The sequence below is a fragment of the Molothrus ater genome, chromosome 5 (assembly GCF_012460135.2).
Source record: "Molothrus ater isolate BHLD 08-10-18 breed brown headed cowbird chromosome 5, BPBGC_Mater_1.1, whole genome shotgun sequence".
NCBI classification, from domain to species: Eukaryota; Metazoa; Chordata; class Aves; order Passeriformes; family Icteridae; genus Molothrus; species Molothrus ater.
This window is the reverse complement of record NC_050482.2, coordinates 3,625,936-3,644,273: the sequence shown is the minus strand read 5'-3', so window position 1 is coordinate 3,644,273 and position 18,338 is coordinate 3,625,936. Positions and strand designations below refer to the sequence as shown.

Below are 18,338 nucleotides of genomic sequence, written 5' to 3'. Positions count from 1 at the left end.
GAGTATGTGGAGTGCAAATTGCTTGGTTGAACTGCTCCCAGCTCCTGTAGACATGGAAAGCTGCTTGGAATGGTGGAAGAACTGCTTGTTTCCCATTAGTATTCCAGGACAGAGGTGTTCCTTCTGGCACTGCTCGTGTCAGTATGTGACATGTGTTTATCTGGTGACAAGTCAGTTCTGTGCGACAAACAAGAAGTTGTGATGTGCAGCCTGCAGGCTCCAGTGTCTCCCAGAACTCATGATTCACAGGAACAGGAGGCACAAGAACAATTGTATTCCCCCTGGAAACTCTAGACAGACACGTATACCTGAATTTTACCATTTAATATTGTCTGGATTTAGTTCTGAGGAAGCTGTTCTGTATACTGGGATACATGGAGGAGAGAGGCTGGCTAGGGATCCAAAGCCTCTGGGAAGTAAATGGTAGGGGTTTGTGTAGAAGTAGGATAACTTACATGGATTTGAGAGCAAACCTTGTTTCATTTTTATGAAGAACAAAGTGCAGGAAAATATTACAGCTCAGAGGCTGGAAAAAAAATTGTATGTTTCCTTCTTTCTCCCAAGTCTTGAGGAAATTGTCAAGGATTGTCTGGATTTTTATCTGGTAGAATCTTTCTCTCCTTCAGGTTTTCTTTAGAAGGTAGTTTGTGACTCAAAAAGCCTTAAGGCTGTTTAGGTATTTTGGCTGCTTTTCTTTGGTTGGAGAAAAATCTCAAAAACCTCAAACCCCAGCTCCCAGAAATTATGGGCTAATGTCACTCTGAAGGTTTTTGAGCCATTGGCAGTGAAGTGAACAGATTTCAGCAGCCTTACCTGGAGATGTGTGTTGTCTAAAAACCCCTAAACTTTATACAATTTGCTCCTGATTGGCTTCAGCAAGTTAAATATTTTTGTCCGCAATGTTTGTCGTAATCCTTTCTGGGTAACCTGCAGTTGGCTGGCAAAATCAAGACTTGGCTTATCAGGGAGGCAGAATTTACCAAGCTTTAATCACGGTGAACTTCGTGTTGTTACATCCAAAATGCGTCATGGCTTACTGCAAAGGGCTTGAAAATAGTACAAAGTTGTTTTTTTGGCTGTAATTTTAGTAAACATGGACATTGAAGTGAGAGGTCTCCGGAGTGACAGAAAACACTTCATTTAAAAACTTCCACTCAGCGCTTTTTTCTTTTTTTTTTTTTTTTTTTTTTTTGACAAGAGTCTTGAAATTTATTTTAAACTCCTGTTTCATTGGGAACAGCTGACAGACCTGAGCAGGCCTAGCTGTGAGCCTCAGTGCCTCACAGGAGCTTTGGAGACCTTTTGGTCAGCAGTGCTCTCCTGACAAGGAACATAAGGAGTGCGCTGGCGTAGGTCTGGCGTCGGGTACAGAATCCACCTAGAAATCCTCCTTTTTTTCCCTGGTGGTGTCAGACAGGTGGTGATTCAGCTTCCAAAACAAGCTGCTGCTGGTTTGCAATGCAAGTAGAGTGAATGTGGAACTGCTTCCAGCAGAAGGAAACATTTCTGGGAAGCAAGCTGGAGTATTTCCAAACCAATGTCCCATGGAAGACGAGAAGCATTATTAAAAGAGGCCGAAGGCACAGTAGGGGAGAAGTGTCATATCTTGACAAGTGCAGCCTGTGGGTGTAGAGCATGGGAGAGAGGTTAAATCACCCTTTCAGATCCTGTGTGGTGTAATTCATCCTTTTGAGCTATTTATGTCCAATTATCTATTGGCTGCCATAGGGATAAATACGGTTTTGGTTTCTGTCTTGCAGACCCAAGGCTGTAACGATAACCAAAAAGCTGCATTTCTGTCTGGGTTTGTGGCTGAGTCACTGTGGGATTTCTTACAGCACATGCATTTGTTCTATTAGGCCTGGCTTTTCTGAATCACAATTTTTGAGATCTCAAGCTTCAAGCCTCTAGTGTGTTGTCCCAGCTTCATAAATGCTGAAGAAGTGGGAGTTAAGAGCCCTGCTATTAAACCCAAAATAAACCACTTTTCCTTCTACATACGGTGAGCAAACTTCTTCTGGCTTTCCTCGATTACCTCATGTGTGCTGGTTTTGCTGCTGAGGTGAAAGTAAAATCTGCCCTGTTTTCAGAGTATTTATTTGGAAAAACTTGCACAGCTGAGTTTATGGAAGTTTTATATTTTCAGACCAAACTCATCACTTTTCAGGAGCTCTTGAGTGCCCTTGTTTTCCTGTTAGATGGTCTCTAAATAGAGCTTTCATCTTCTCCCAGGAAATACTTGCTGGCTTGGGTTTTAATTAAAACCTGGATTTCAGTCACGACAAAGTACAGGATGCCAGGAAACACTTGAAAATTTTCTCTGAGCCTTGTGTCGTGTTTAACAAAGATTTTTTACCTTTTTCTAAATAAATAGGGATGCATTCAGTAAGGATCATTCTTTTTTGCCTATATACCTACAAAGGGCTTTTGTATAAATAAGCAGAGGCATTCATCATTATTAAATTCCTATTGTTTTTCTTCCAGTGCATTAATACATTAATAGAGCAGAAACATTTGCCAGGAAGAGTTTGTGTGTTGAGATGGTGAGTGATGGGAGGGATGTAGCCAGGCAAACAGTGCTCAGGTGCTCTCATAGTTTGCTGTGCTACAGAAGGTAAGGTAGGTGTTTCAGAGGAGTCATTTGAAGAACAAAAGCACCAAGTTCCCCACGTGCTAAGCCCTTCCCAGACTGGAGAGCAGTCCCAGGGAGTGTGGGTGTTACAAGTCTCCTTTACAGAAAATTGGTGTTTGTGTGATGGACTGCTACCATCGGAACAGGATTAGGGATTTGCCTCTGGATGCTGAGAGGTGGAGGGCGCAAGGGGAGTGTGGATAAATGCTGGAGCTGGTGCTGCTCACAGAAATGCTGCACTTGGCACATCTGGCCCAGGATCTAACGCCTCCTCTGTTGCTCTTCTTGCTTAACTCTCTGAAGAGAATGTAAACTCTTGTTTTGTTTTTCATCCAGCACTTGGTTGTCCCATATCACAGCATTTAAACAATCTGCTCTGCTTCCCTTCTCAGATGAAGCTCCAGAGATGCTGTCTGACCTAGTTTTAACTTAACATGCACCAAAATGGTTGAATTTTATATGCACTGGCAACTTTCCTTTTGCTTAAATAAGGGGGAGGGATTCTATTCTTAATTAAATACACCACACTGGAGATTTATAGACACTTGGCACGACCTGGCAGGCAAACTGGATAATTCTGATTGATCTAGTAGCAAGTATTCTTTTTATTTTAGTGCTCGCACATTTAGTTCATTAACAAACTAACAAAAGTTTAACAAACTAACAAAAGTTTAACAAACTAACTGACACATAATGGAGAACTCACTGAAAATGGAGGCTTTGGAGTGGCATACTGGATTGAGTTAGGCTGAAGTTACCACCTTAATAGTGATTTTGCTAAAATGGAAGGATAAATGTTTTATCCAGCAAAATTTTTGTTTTGCAGATGGCTTGTTCAATCAGTATATCAGTCAGCAAGAGTACAAACCTCGCTGGGGGCAGATTATCCCCAAAAGCACCAAAGGTAAGGACATTTCTTAAGATAGAACTCATGTACTGCCAGTTCTGTCTTGTTCCTTTGAGAATATGGAGCAAGAGAATGATGCAAGAAAGTCTCCTCTAGGAGAGTTTTAGGGAATGGTTTCTTCTCTGAAAAAGTTGCATTTGTCTGCAAATTCAGTGAAATTCAGCCTGTCCTCTGGATGAGTAAGGATCACTGTAGGAATACTAGCTGTAACTTCAAGGACAGATCATCAGTTTGGTAACAAATCCCAGAATATTGGTTAAACATGAGAACAGCTATCTGTGTTACTGGATATAGCACATGGAGTTGATGTAAGTTCAATTTAAACTGAGGAGCTGGCAAATAAATACATTATCTCAACAGGGAGTATTTTAAATGAGGTGCATCTTTTGAAGCCCCGATCTGTTACACAGTAAATCCAAACTGCAGAATCTTTTCCATTCCTGTCTGCCTTGAGAGGAGACTTGTAGCAGCATCCTTAACTGCAGAGTACAAAAATCACTGTCACAGAGCAAATGCAGGATCCAAGGTGACAATTGCCAAGTGTGCAGCACTGTCCCCAAGCCCCTTGGGAGAGGTTATCTGTGTCACCTGTCCTGAATGCTTAAGATACGTAAGGTGGTTGGAAAGCTGCTTTAATTGGACAGTTGGAATTCCCTTATATGTGAGAATAGCTGGTGCAAAGCTGGCTGTGCTCTGTGGTCTGCATCACCTCCTGTTCCCATCCCAGGGGTTCATTTCCCTGCCATTTGAGTATCTCACAGCTCAGCCCTCAGGCAGCTCTCAGGTGTGGAGAGATGGAAGGGGAGCCAAAGGGTGACTGTGTCATCCCTTCTGGAGAGCTGCAAGGACATCTCAGAGCTCTTTTGTGTGCACCAAGTGTGTCAGGAACGTTGTAGCTCCTCTCCAAGGCAGAGAGTTGCAGTATTCACTTCTGCTCTCTGTACTGTCAATCACCAGCTAGTTCAGTATAAAACTTCGTACAGTTTTATAATGCACAAAAGATATTACTTGGAAAAAAGTGATGTGCTAGTGTTTAAGGAAGGGTGAGTTACTCAGTTCCTCTGCTTCCATGTTGAGGCTGTACCTTTCTTTGGTTTAAAAATCTTAAAATGGAAAATTCTCCCTTCCCTCTTTTTCTGAAGGTGATGGGGAAGACAGTCGGCCAGGGATGAGAGGTGGCCATCAGATGGTGATAGATGTGCAGACAGGTGAGTAGTTGTTACATTTCTTAACTAAATTATTTAATCTTTTTTTTTCCAGATTAATATGCAAATGTGTTTTTCTTCAGACACTGTGTTAGCTTCAGGTTTTGAGGAAAAAAGAATTGCACTTTCTAATAGTTGGATTAAAGGTTCTGCTTCCTCTCTGGATCTATATCCCAGCTGCCTTTATCCTTCTTCCCTAATAATTCTGTGTTATGTCTTAGCTATTGTCTTGTCTTAACTAAGACAAGAGCAATTGGTTTTAATTTTTTGTTCCTCCTACCATCTTAGAGCAGGAATTCAAATAAGAGAAGAGAATTAGCTCCTCAGTTTAAATTAGAGAATAAGAGAATTAGAGAATTAGGGAAAATAATTTCCCTTATCTTATACAGACTGTGCTCAAGCAATAGATCTGATGTGTTGAAACATTCCTTGTATTTTGGTTGGAGTGGCTTCTAATTCCCACAGCGTGCAAGAAGCTCCTGTTAAATATAATTCTAGAAACTCCTGTTAAATATAATTCTTTAGACATCTTTTGCAAAAACGTTTCTTGTAGCAGTTTAAGGAATGGCTCAGCCTCTGTTTCAGAGAACATACAGAGAAAAGAAAGTGGGGTGGTGTATCAGGAGCAGTTCCAGTGATTGTTGTTCTGCATAATTTTTTATATCTTTGTCTGTTACTTAATCAGATTTCTGCGCTACGTCAGTCCTTACTAAAATAAGGAAAGCATCTGCCCGAGTCTTTGCTGTGTGAGTGAAAGGATTGTTCTTGGGAAGGGAGAAACAAAATCAGGGCGTGGGTATTGGACAGGAATATAGGGTGGCATTGAAGGAGCTGGCAAAAAAGTGCCCATGGCCATATCTGTCGTGGTCACAGGACGGGGACAGAGCATGTGACAGGACAGGACCTTCCAGAGTAATTTGCTAAGTCATGGTGAACAAGCAAAAATGCAGCAGTAGCTGCTGCCTCTGGCTTCTGCTCAGAGTAGTTACTGCACTGGAGGAAGCACTCAAGTTATTTGGTGTAGGGGAGTAAACTTCTTTCATTTGCTGGGAGAGGTTTGAGATTGATTAGAACAAAACACTGCTGGAGGATTTGCTGGTGTTTGTCTATGCAGAGGCTGGGGACGCTCCCTAGTGGCCTCGGGAATTAGCAGTGAGTGTTTCACAAGAGCGTGGAAGAAACATGATCCTTGTCAACTTGGAAATGATAGTCCTGCACACCTCCTGAAAATAAAATATCCATGGTAGTGTGAGCCTTCCTTTCCATTGCTCTTCTCTAAGTCCCAGTAAGCTTGTCAGCTCTGCCTTTGACTTCAGTTTCACTCTGCTTTAACAAGGCAGTGAAACTCATCCAGATATTTTTTAATATTTCTCGATACATTTTATATGTATTATAGATACATTTGATACATGTGTGTATTTAATCTATAATAATATTTATATTATTTATGGAAATATGTGTATAATACATTATATTATCAATGTATGTATGTATATTATACATTATAATATAAATTATCAAATATATACATTTTAAAAATTTTATTTTAATTGTTTTACTTGCATAAAAGTGGCTGGACAGTACCCACAGAGGTGGAGTCCTGGATCTCCTCCCCTTATGGTGGTTCTTTCCTGCTGTAGCTCTACTTTCAGGTGGTGGGATACCTTCCCAAAATTTCCCTGTGGGCTGTTTGGGAAGTTGCTCTCAGTTTTGCATCCAGGTCCACTGAGGCTTGTAAAAGCTGAAATGTTTTTGAGATGATCAGTTTTGCCATTTAATTTAGCTCGTGACAGGCCAGGGGAAGTTCTTGGGGCTGTTTCCCATTGCTGATTGCTGGAGTTTTCCTTTTGAATATAGGTGGAGTTTAATGAGCTGGTGGGAATGTAGCCAGTTATGTCAGGATGTGTTTTACAGACCGGAGCTGGAAAGCTCCCTGGCTAACCTTGGACAGATCCAGTGCTAATGGAAAAAGGAGCAGTGGTGTACTCTTCCCTTCAAAGACATCCTCCCTCCTTACTCACACACTTGCTGAGTGGGTTTTTTTCAGAAGACTTTGGTAACTGAAGAAAAATCATCTCACTTTGCACTCCTTTTAGAGGAGTTAGGTCCTTCTCAAAAATCAGTATTTTCTTCAACTTGAATCTTTTGGAAGTGAAGTGAAACAGCAAAAATCATACTTACAAGGAGATTCTGAAGTTTCAGATCATGTAGAATTAAGTATTGGAATCAAATTTTCATCTCTGATGTCCAGACCTGCCACAGCTATAGATGAACTATAAATGGTTCAGGAATTTGAATAACCTCAAAGAGATTTTAACCACTCATTACTGACTAGAAGAATAATTCTAATTTAATAGTACTGAGCCTGCTGGATGCAGGTGCTGGTGTCAAGGTAGAGGATATGGGCTGGTGAGTAGCTGAACTAGATGTTAAGTTGCTGCCGGTGCATGGAGTCACTGAGACTTTGTTTATCAGTTTTGGGTGGAACGTGGATTAGCTTGGTCTAAACTGCCTTTTAGCATGGTTTATCTTTCACTTAGAGTAGGCTGAAAGTAACTGAAAGAGAATTTAACATCTCTGCTGGCAGCCAGAAACTTGTGCTGGAGCTCATTTCCATCTGGTACTCCTGTTCTTAATACCTGCCACAGCTGACTGAGTAAGTGCAGTGTTCCTGATGCTTTGGAAATCCCTTAAAGCAGTTTGAAATGGAACTGTAGGCATTGTGGGATGCAGAACTGAGAATGCAGCTTGATGTCTTCCTGTATTAAAAAAAAAAAAGAGAAATTAAAAATGGGAAGTTAGTGATTCCCACAATATCCTCCATCATTTTAATCACATTAACACTGAGACTGGAATGACTCTGTATGGGAGAATTAGGAAGTTGGATTTGTATACATGTGCAGAAACATAAACGAAGAAAAATTCACAGTTACAGCTGAAACCACTGGTAGGTACTTTAAAGCTTTAGGCTGCAAATGAAAACAGAAAGCTCCTGTGGTTCCTGCTTTTCCCTGCAAGGTGCATTTCTCATGCAGCTCTCCATGTGGGAGGCTGGAGAGTTCTCTCTGCTTTTCTACAAGGAAGGGGAAGTATTTGAGTAGTTGCAACCCAGGTACATAGATTAAAACAAAATTATCCCCCAAACAACCCCAAAAGTACACAAGAACACAGTGTTGTGTGCTGCATGTCAGGCATGAGAAGCTATTTGTGTAGGCCCTGGGGAAATACTGGGGCAGTAACACTCAGGCTTGTGCAGAACTGTGTTCCCAGGGAATTGAACCCTAATGCAGTTTTGGATGAGGGTGTCAGCATCTGGCACTGGTTCCTTATTAACAGCTCTTTGTGTCTGCCCTCCCTGGCCTCCTTATGGGTCAGATATGCCACATGTTTCACAATTCCTGTGCTTATTCTGGAAGAGGGAATGGGTAAGTGAATTGCCAAAAGCAAGTTTTAAGGAGTAATGTTGGTACTTAGGAACAGTATGTGTGTTGTGTTTTGGAGATGTGGTTTATAATTCCATAGGCAAGGTGGAATTGATCTCTTTTGCTCTTACAGAGCAGACACAGTGAATGACAGTACAGTCCATAAAGCCATGTAATTGTTTTGGCAACAATAGAAATAGGGACCATGTAGAAATCATTCTATTAAAAAAAAGATATTTGGTGTTATATCAGGCTTTCTTAAATGTTGAAGTTTTCCCAAGAGCCTGCTTTAGAAATAACAGCAAAGCAACCAGGATGATTTTTCTTCTGTCTCCATTTCTCTTCTCTTTGGCAAATGAAACAATTTTTTGAGGGAAAACATTAGTGAAATGATCTTTATTGATGTGGTACCTCTGTTCTATCACTGAAGTGCAACTGCTGTGTAATTTTGGTTGTACATCATTTTTGCTTTTCCTTTCGTCCGAAGGAATTCTGTTTGCTTCCTTCCGTTAGATAAACGAGGACAAATCTGTAGGTTGGGAACAGAGGGAGATTCAGAGCACTGGGCCCAGCGTGCCCATTGTGTACGTGGGCAGCACAGCAGAAATGACAAGGCTCCTTCAAAAGCAGCATGGAAAGATGAAAAAGATGAAGAGAGAGCAGCAGACATGAAGGATGCTGTTTTGCCTGAGGAAAACACTGCTATCCATAAGATATTTAAAGACAAGACTTGTGTACAGGATGAAGGGATCTCAGAAACAAAACACAGATGGCTTCTAAGCTCTGAAACACAAACAGCTGCTGAATCCTGGAGGTTACTCAACTTCATGGGGCTTTCACATTTGAGACTGTATGCCTATCCTTAAAAAAACCCCTTGTATTCAGCCAACTTGTATCCAGCTGAACTGTGGCTCAGAACCCAAGGACTGTGATACTGCAAGAAGATTTAAGGCTGGTTTTATATTTGTGCTCTTAAATGCTCCTCACAAAGTGGGCAGCACTGCTGGCACATAACTAAAGGTGTGGGTGCTGCTTGGAGAAGTGACATCCTTTTGTAGAAGGCTTTTGAGAGATCTTACACCTTGGCTGGTTTGTTATTTCTGAGAGGAATCTTTCATAGCTGTAGAGACAGTGATGCTCCAGTATAGTCCAGCAAGTCTGTGCTGGCAGCTGCCTGTGAGGGCAGTGGCTGATGAAATGGGGAGCAGGGCCATGAGTCCAGGGGGGCTGCAGGAGAGCATTGTGAGCTTCTGATCCCGCCCCTGGGATGTGACAGCTGGATGTGCAGGAGGACAGGCTGGGGACTGACTGCATGGAAGGATTTGCAAGACTCTGGAAGCTGAGTGTGCATCATCAACATGTCCTTGTGGCCTCTCCTGCTGGGCTGTACCAGCACAAGCACGGCCAGCAGGGAAAGGGGAGGGTGATGTTCCTCTTCTGGTTACTTGGGGACACATCTGCAGTCCTGTGCCTGGTTTGGGGTCTCTGGGACAGTAAGGATTGTGTCAAACTGAACTGACCAAGGTGATGAGGGCTGGAGCGTGTGATGTGTGAGGAGATGCTCAGGGAGCCACTTTTGTTCATCTGGTAGGAAAAAGGTTCATGGGAGGATCCTAGAGCTGTCTTCAGCTACTGGTGAGAGCATGGAGAGAGCCAGGCCCATTCTGGGGGGAGCAGAGGGATAGGATAAAGGACAGGAAGGGAAAATCCTGTTGGGGTTGATATTAGGGGGAAAACATTGTAATGAAGTAAATTAGTCATTGCAGTCTGAAATGTCCATCCTTGGACAAAGTATAACTGAATAATTGCCTGGGCAATGTGGTCTCTGCTGAAGTTAGCCCTCCTGTGAGGGATTTGGGGGATGACTGATGGACTGTGCACAAGTGCTGTAGATCCACAATTCTTTTATATTCCTTAGATAACTGTTCTAGCAGAGACATGGAAATACTACTTGACCAGAGAATATAGTTAAATATGTCAGCAGGACTGGAATGTACTCACTGAGGAAGACCTCCTGTACCAAAATCCCACCAAGTATTTCAGCACATGGAGAAAATGCAGATAACAGGAGTTAGAGAACTGTCCCTGAGAATGTGTCTGAACCTGGACTGAAACCACCCCAGGAATTTTGATATTTCATGGGTTGGAGAAGGCTGCTCTGCTGCTTTTCTGAGAAACAGAAATTAAGGAGAGATTGACAGGAAATATGTGTATTGTTGGGAATGTACATCCTCTAATTTGAGGACTTCTCTGGCACCTTTTAATCATCTAGAGAGTAAGGGAAGAAAAGAGCTCAGACATTACAGAAAAATTTTTGACTGAGCAAGCAGTTTAGAAATACTCACAGAACATATTTAATTAAAAGTGTTGAATTTGTATTCAGAAAAAAATGTAGAGGAAATAAGCTGAGGATGCTGGAGGAAAAATTTGACTTCCTAAACGTAGCTGGTGAAAGCTTTGGGTAAATATAATTGCTTTCATGTTTTTTTCTTGTTGCCTTGCAGCTAGGTTTGAAAATTCTCCTGCTCTGCTCCTAAAGCTGAATAGAGACTTGCTTTAATAAAGCAGCATCAATTTGCTGTGTTCCATATTGCTTGGATGCAGAGGGAGGATCCTTTCCTCCTTGAGTTCCCCAGTGCTACCAGAGTTATATTGGAGTGAGACTGCTTGGCTGCCCCACTGCTGCTGCCTGGGGTTTGTGGCCTCTGTCCTCTCCTTTGAATATTGGCCTTTCATATCTGTCCTGGTTGGGTCTCTGCATGCAGAGTGTAAAAAAAACCCCTCCCATAAAATCTGGATTAACAGCTAGAATACAAACAGTGATACTGGTTGGGAAATAGAGTGAAGTTTGACTTCAAAAAAAAAAAAGTTTAAAGTCCCCAAAAAACACAAACCCAACCAAACCAAAACAATCAAACCCAACCTCAACTAAACAAGAACAATCCCACAAACCACCAAACAACTATTTTTTTGCTTTATACCATGGGAAAACAATTACAAATTTTCAGAGAACTATAAAAAATTATTTACTTGACATTACCAGCAACAGATGCATTTATGCATTAAGAAATATTCCTTTTAAAACATGGAACCTTCCTCTAAAATATGTATATACTTCTGCAATAAGGCAATAAACAAAAAATTATTTTCCTTGGGTCTAGATAGTGATGGAGCCTTTCTTTCATGTGAGCTACAGTTTTACTTCATGATGAAAAATGGTTCTGGCACAGAGTCCATGTCCAGTTGTGTTCAGGGTGTTGCTCTGGGGATGCTCAGCACCAGCTGGGTGCTCGTGCTCCTCTCTCAGTGCTCACATTTAATTCTGTCAGCCCAAGTTAGGTAACTTCCAAAATCTGAGTTTTCATCAGAGTCATTCAGGTTTGCTATTAAATTTCATGTGAGCCAACAAAGCCTTTCCAGGCAGGCCTGACATTTTGGCAAGGCCCCAGTAGGATTTTTAGCTGGTGCCAAATCTTTTATTTTTCTCGGCTATCAATGAAGCTGTTGTGGTAATGTGGGTTTTGTGAGCTGTGAGAATTTATGCGCACAAAGGGACCTGCTCTTTGCAGGGAACACTGGGAGCCCTGAGTCCAGGAGGAAGGGTAATTAAAGTTAATGAACCAGGGTAACCTTTCCATGGTGATGACCACTATCCTGATGGTAGGTAAGGGTCAGGGACTAGTCCCATTTTATAATCGTGCTCTAACTCCGTGCTTTAATTGGTGTTGGATTAAAAATTGGCCATTACCTCCATAATAGAAGTGGTTTGTGGATTTTAAAGGAGTTTTTCAAAGCTCTGCAAGTCTTGAGGAGCTTGTTCTTCTTGGGCTTGGCTTTGTGTTCTGTTTTAATGCAGTCTAAAAATGAAATATTTTTAGAATTTGAGACCAGATAGTGCTGTTTCTATAATGGGAGCAGTTTGGTTATCTCTCCATGGCAGAACAGAAACTCCTTTCTTAAATGCTTCCCCTTTTCAAAGGCTTCATCTGGCTTTATCAGTGAGTCTGGGAAGCCTTAGAACTTGCTGCACACAGAGGAGTTGTGGGTTTGAGGTGACAGCCCTGAAACACTTACTTAAATTTGTGACTCTTGTACTCACTGGTTTTGGGCAAGCTACTTTATGCAAGACATTTCCCTTGAAGAGGATTTTGTACTTGATTTTTCTATCTAAGGGATGGACTAAACAGAAAAACTTGGCTGCTCCTATCTCTAAAATCTTGTTGATGTATAAATCCTGCACCAAACAGGGCACAGGATGAGATGTCATTGATAGACTACATGCACAGGATCCAAAATGTTAAATATTGTTCATTTGTCTGTCTGGAATTTTAATCAGAAGGCTGTGGGTTTGATTGCCTCTTATGTAAATGTGGAAATAGAAAATGACTCTGAGAATTGGCTGTCTATCAATCCTAAAATCTTCCATTACTAAACCAAACCATATTTTTGTGTTGATGACTAGTTCCATTCAAAGAGCAGTGGTGTTTTAAGTAAAAAAAAGAGTTTAAATTTATCTTCTGATAGTTTGTCTCTGTCACAAATGTTTTGTAGGTATTAGCCTGTTTAAACACATTCTCTTTTTAAAATAAAATTAACTTTTTTTTTTTTTTTAATAGAAACTGTTTATTTGTTTGGTGGCTGGGATGGAACTCAGGATCTGGCTGACTTCTGGGCATACAGTGTGAAGGAAAACCAGTGGACCTGTATATCCAGGGATACAGAGAAAGAGGTAAGTTCTGCAAACATCCATATTTTTAAAAATACATCAATGGTTGCCCTCAAAAATGCCCCTCCTAAAGTACTTGTGTTGAAGTGCAGTATAAGAGTGAGAGCCACAAAGTTCAGACCTTCAAGTTCTGAAGACTTTTGAAATGTTTACATGGGGAAAAGATGAGCTGGAGGTGGCTTTGAAGTGCTAAGATTCCTGGAGGGGAAAGGTTTATTTCTCAAAAGCAGAAATGATCGGCCAAAAAATCAGCTCAGCAAGTAGAGCACGAGTTAAATAATTTTGTGTGACTGAACTACCAGACTTATCACAGAATGTTTTGGGTTGGAAGGGACCTTAAAGATCATCCAGTTCCAGCCCTGCTGCCATGGGCAGGGACACCTCCCACTGGAAGCTTCCAAGAACTTGCTAATGAACATTTCAGACCTGATCCTGGTGTTTGAGCTTCAGAAACCAATTGTTTATTTTTTTAGCTTCTGTCAAAAATGAATAGAAATGGACAACTACCAGATGGAAATCTAGAGGACAGGGGTTACTGCCAAAGGCTGCACAACCCCGAGAGCTTTCATGGAATTCATTTGAACCATTTTCCTTGGCCTGTTTTGCTCAGTATTTGACGTATGAAACCTGAAATGAATGTTGCTTGGGTTGTAGGACCAGACAAAAAATGTCCAAGACCTTTGGCTTCTGTAATTCATTTCACTGTACATCTTCAAGTTTTGTGTGGTTATTGTATTTTGTGTTCATTACTTGTTTGTCAGAGAAAATACATGCCGCCTCTTCTTGGAGGTATGAAAAGTTTGATATCCCACCATTTTTGATAAATTCAGGAGTTGATTTCCTCAGCTATTTGCAAACAGTATAAAAACATCTTGTTTCTCATTTATATTTCTCAGTTTCTTGTCATGGCTAATTTTGTGAGCTTCCTTACCAGATTAAATAACAGTTTAATATTCTCATTTTTTTTCATAGCAAAGCTTTTTTAGAGATTGTGATCAAGTAGGACAAATAGCCTGAGCTGGGGAAAAAAAAAAAAAAAGTCATAGGCATTTCCTGTAGCCCTTGAATCTCTGTGTCATGTACTTACCGATTGGAACATCCTTTACAAAATGGGCAATAACAAAACTGAATGTGATACTCTGGTTTCTGTCATAACAGAGCTGTGGAGACGTAAAATTGTTATATTTATGTACTGTTTAGTCAAAAAGGGGCTGCTGTGCTTTCTTCCTGCACAAACCAGTGTGGGTCAGTCTGGTGTTTAAGGGATGCATTTCCTTCTTGCTGGGGTCGTGTCACATCCAGTTGAGTTTCTCTAAAGCTTAGGAGGCCTGGCTGGGATGGGAGAAAGGAGGAATGCACAAAAGGAGAGCCGTGGAGGAGACACAGTAGAAGAGTTGTGATTTTGTGTGATTAAATGATTATAAAGGGATTTTGGAGGGAAAAGTGTTAGCAGAGTGTTATGGACGTTCAGGAAATTCAGATGGAAGTTGGGAAGGGTCTAGCAAGGATAGGAAGAAAGAGGAATTTTTAAAAAGTGGAGACTTGCTGAACGTGTGAGGAGTTTTCAAGAAGAGATGTATTTAATTGTGAGAAGAGTGGAGAAACATGGCTTTTGGAAGGGGAATTCTGGAAGGACTCTCTGTGACAAACTTATTAGGTGGGGCCCCTGTGAGCCTTGTGGAGTTCAGCAAGGCCAAGTGCAAGGTCCTGCACATGGACTGGGGCAATTCCAAGAGCAGATAGAGGCCAAGCAGAGAATGGATCCAAGAGCAGCCCCAGGGAGGAGGAGAACTTGGGGTGTTGGTGGATGAGAAGCTCAACAGTTTTCCATGGTGTGGACTTGAGCACTTCTGCTCTGAAGTCAGGCTGGCAGAGCTGGGGGTGCTCACCTGGAGGAGAGAAGGCTCCAGAGAGAGCTCAGAGCCCCTTCCAGTGCCTAAAAGGGCTTCAGGAGAGCTGGAGAGGGACTTGGGACAAAGGCATGGTGTTCCAGGACAAGGGAGAATCGCTTCCCAGTGCCAGAGGGCAGGGTTAGATGGGATATTGGGAAGGAATTCCTGGCTGGGAGGGTGAGGAGTTCCTGGCACAGATTACCCAGAGCAGCTGTGGCTGCCCCTGGATCCCTGGAAGTGTCCAAGGCCAGGCTGGACAGGGCTTGGAGCACCCTGGGACAGTGGAAGGTGTCCCTGACCACAGCAAGGGGTGGCACTGGATGGGCTTAAAAGTCCCTTCCTACCCAAAGCATTCCATGATTCTGTGATACATTCAGCAGTGTTCAGGAGGCATCCTGAAGTATAATTTAGGTTTTTGGTGACTTTCTGAGGTACAGTGAGCTGCCAGCTGCTGTACTTACATCACTAGAAACCAGCAATGGGTTGTGGTTTTGTTTTTTTTTCCCAAACAGATCTGGAAGAAACCTGATTTAGAAATGAAAAGGTCAATCTCAAATGTTGAGAAGTATATTCAAAAACAAAGAATCCAGATGTTTCTCTAATAGGGACATCAACTGCTCACAAACAATTTGCAAAAAGGAAATGTCTGTTGACATGGAATTTTAAAAAATATTCAGAGTAGATTCCAGTGGAGCTTAATCTTGTTTTGTTGTATTGTGCTAGTTCTTCTTCTGGCTTTTTTATTCTAATTAATCAGTGACAGTGGTTAAATTAGCCACTTAATAATGAAACTTGGATAAGAGTGAAATATGATGAAAGTTGCATCCTGTCCAGTGTTATTGTAGGGATAATGCAGAGTAATGCTTTGGATAAGGGTACTGGGAGCTTCTGCTGCAGTGCATTAGGAGAACATTGTGTGACCTTTTTAAAAATATTTTTGCTTCTGTTTTTCAACATTTTCCAGTGAGGTGTCTCTTTGTCACCTGAAGTTGCATTTGTCTTTTTTAACAATTAGACACCAAAGCTGATTTTTCATAGCTCTTTTTCATAGAATCATTGACTAGTTCAGTTGGAAAAGCTCTCTAAGATCAGCTCCAACTGTTTCTCCCAGCACTGCCAAGGCCACCACTAAACCATGTCCCCAAGTCTCACATCCACATGGCTTTGGAGTTCCTCCAGGGATGGGGACTCCATCACTGCCTTGGGCAGCTGTTCCAGGGATGGAAAACCCTTTCAGTGAAGAAATTTTTCCAAATATTCAAGCTCAACCTCCCCTGGTGTAACTTGAGGCCGTTCCCTCTGCTCCTGTCCCTGTTCCCTGGAGCACAGCCCGATACCCCCGGCTGTGCCCCTCCTGGCAGGGACTTGTGCAGAGCCACAAGGGCTCCCTGAGCCTCCTTTGCTCCAGGCTCAGCCCCTGCCCAGCTCCCTGAGCCTGTCCTGCTGCTCCAGACCCTTCCCCAGCTCTGCTCTCTTGTCTGGATATGCTCCAGCTCCTTATGTCTGTCTTGTATGTCTGGACAAAATGCTCAGGGCTCTGCTGGAGTAGCTGATCACCTACAGCATGAAAACAGGGTCTGCAGGACCTGCTGGTGAGCACACCACCACTGCTGATGGACAGACAGACAGACCCCACCACCCCTTCAGAGTATGGATCCAGCAGGATTCCTGCTGTGCTTGTGAAATCCTGTTCCTCAAGCCAGAATCCTTCCAGGGAGATGCTCCCTGGAGCAGCTCAGGACCTCTCAGCTTCCCCACAGCTTGTGTCTGTGCAGTGTGTGACAGCCCTGTGAATCAGCTGGCACAAGGCACAGCCAAAATGGGGTTCATTTAAGAGCCTTTTAGAGTTTCTACCCTGAATCAGTTGGAATGTTCTGACAAATGCTGTTGTCTTCAGGGTTTTTTTTTAGTGGCTGTAGATCAACAGACCTCTTCAGGATTAGGGAATAAATAGTTTTTTAAAAACAAACCTTGTCATTCCTTGGACATTTTTACTCTAGGCCAGTGTCAGTTAACAGGGAAATTTCATGTGTGTGTTTTGATGTCTATTTCTAGTTTCCAAGTAGCAGCTTTCTCTTTTGAAGGGTAATTTAGTTAAAATCAGTGCAGGAGGCCAGTTTTAAATGTAGGAAAGACTTTGTTTGGTGTAAATTGATAGTCAGGGGATTTTGAAATAGGATCAAAATGCTGAGGGGTGTTGATGCCTCTGGAGATGAGATAAATGAGGCTACAGCAGTGTGATAGTTGGCATATTTTGTGTGTCTCTGGTATTCCTGTACCTTGTTCTAGTATTTCCTAGAGACAGAGATGGGGGGATCTCCCTTCAAACAGTGTCACTGCACTGATTGGTACCTTCTGTGCTGCTTCTTGGAAAATGCATTGACTCATCCTCATTCTGGCTTCTTCAGAGGAAAATCCTGCTCACAAACCAGCTCTGTGAAGGATGTGGAAATTGTGTAAATGGGTTAGGTTTAGGTGACACTGTGTTTCTCTCAAAAATCGTTGAAGTATTTCCTTACCAAAGGTAGAAGTGAAGGTCTTGCAATGGTTTAACTGCTTGAGAGCATAAATCTTTGCTCACAGTGAAGGAAAGTGTAGGTCAACAAGTGCCTCCTGTTCAGTAGGTCCAAAATGATGTAGAAAATGGGTACATTGTGAGGTGACAGTTTGCTGTGAACAGAAAGTGCTTTTCCAGGATGCTGAAAGTAAAAGCTGACAAGTGTAGAAAGATCTCCTTCCTGATGGTGAGAGCCAGGGGGAATTTCAGCTGCTATTGTATTTCCAGTTAAATTTTCTCCAGTCTCTGCATGCATTTCTTTGCATTTGTTGACATGGATGAATTTACCCAAAGCTTTCAGTGTCGTGTTACCACAGAAGCATTTTTTGTAGGAGTTTGTGACATCTCTGACTGTTTTTTTTTGGTGTGATGCAAAAGTACATGAGCTTATCAATGTAAAACTTCTACTCTGTTCTGTTTGAAGTGTAGAAACTGAACTAGTCTCAAATATTGACTTCTTCCCACAGATGGTGATACAGTTTGGAAGACACATCAAGTGACTTGAGGGGCTTTTTGTTGCAAATATTGTGATGTTTACAGACTTGATATCTAATACAGTGAGTGTGCCATGTCCTACTGCTGAGCAGTTCCAGTGGTACAGATGCTCAGTTGTAGGAGATTCCTGGTGCTGCAAAAGCACATAGGGAGAAAGCAGCTGTCCCTGAAAGAAACTTGGATACTGCACACATACCTCGGAGCCAACTCCCTAAATAGTGCAAATGCCTACAAAAGTAGGGACAAAGACAGCAGATGCTGGAGTGAACTAAATGAAAAGTATCCTAGGCTGATCCTAAATATCACAGGCTAATGGTTTATTTTCCTCCCTATTTAGTAGCATAATGGTTTAAAATGTTCTAAGCCAGTATTCTTTCACCAGAATGTTTGAGAGAGACTTTCACATATGGCTAACTGACATCCCCAGTGATTTCCACTTAGGCAGCCTAAAGCAAAAAAAAGCCCTGTTGAGGGAGCAGCACCTCAGCTTTTAAAATAATTT

The 18,338-nt window shown here is 42.0% G+C and overlaps 1 protein-coding gene across 1 annotated transcript in view; it reads left to right on the top strand.

Annotated features, from left to right (window-relative positions):
• Positions 1-18,338, top strand: part of MKLN1 (muskelin 1) — a 102,762-nt gene that overhangs the window by 37,209 nt on the left and 47,215 nt on the right. Inside the window, exons 7-9 of the mRNA XM_036400521.2 lie at positions 3,459-3,536; positions 4,682-4,747; positions 12,783-12,895. Of these exons, the coding sequence (XP_036256414.1) occupies positions 3,459-3,536; positions 4,682-4,747; positions 12,783-12,895 (257 nt within the window). The remainder of the gene's footprint in view (positions 1-3,458; positions 3,537-4,681; positions 4,748-12,782; positions 12,896-18,338) is intronic.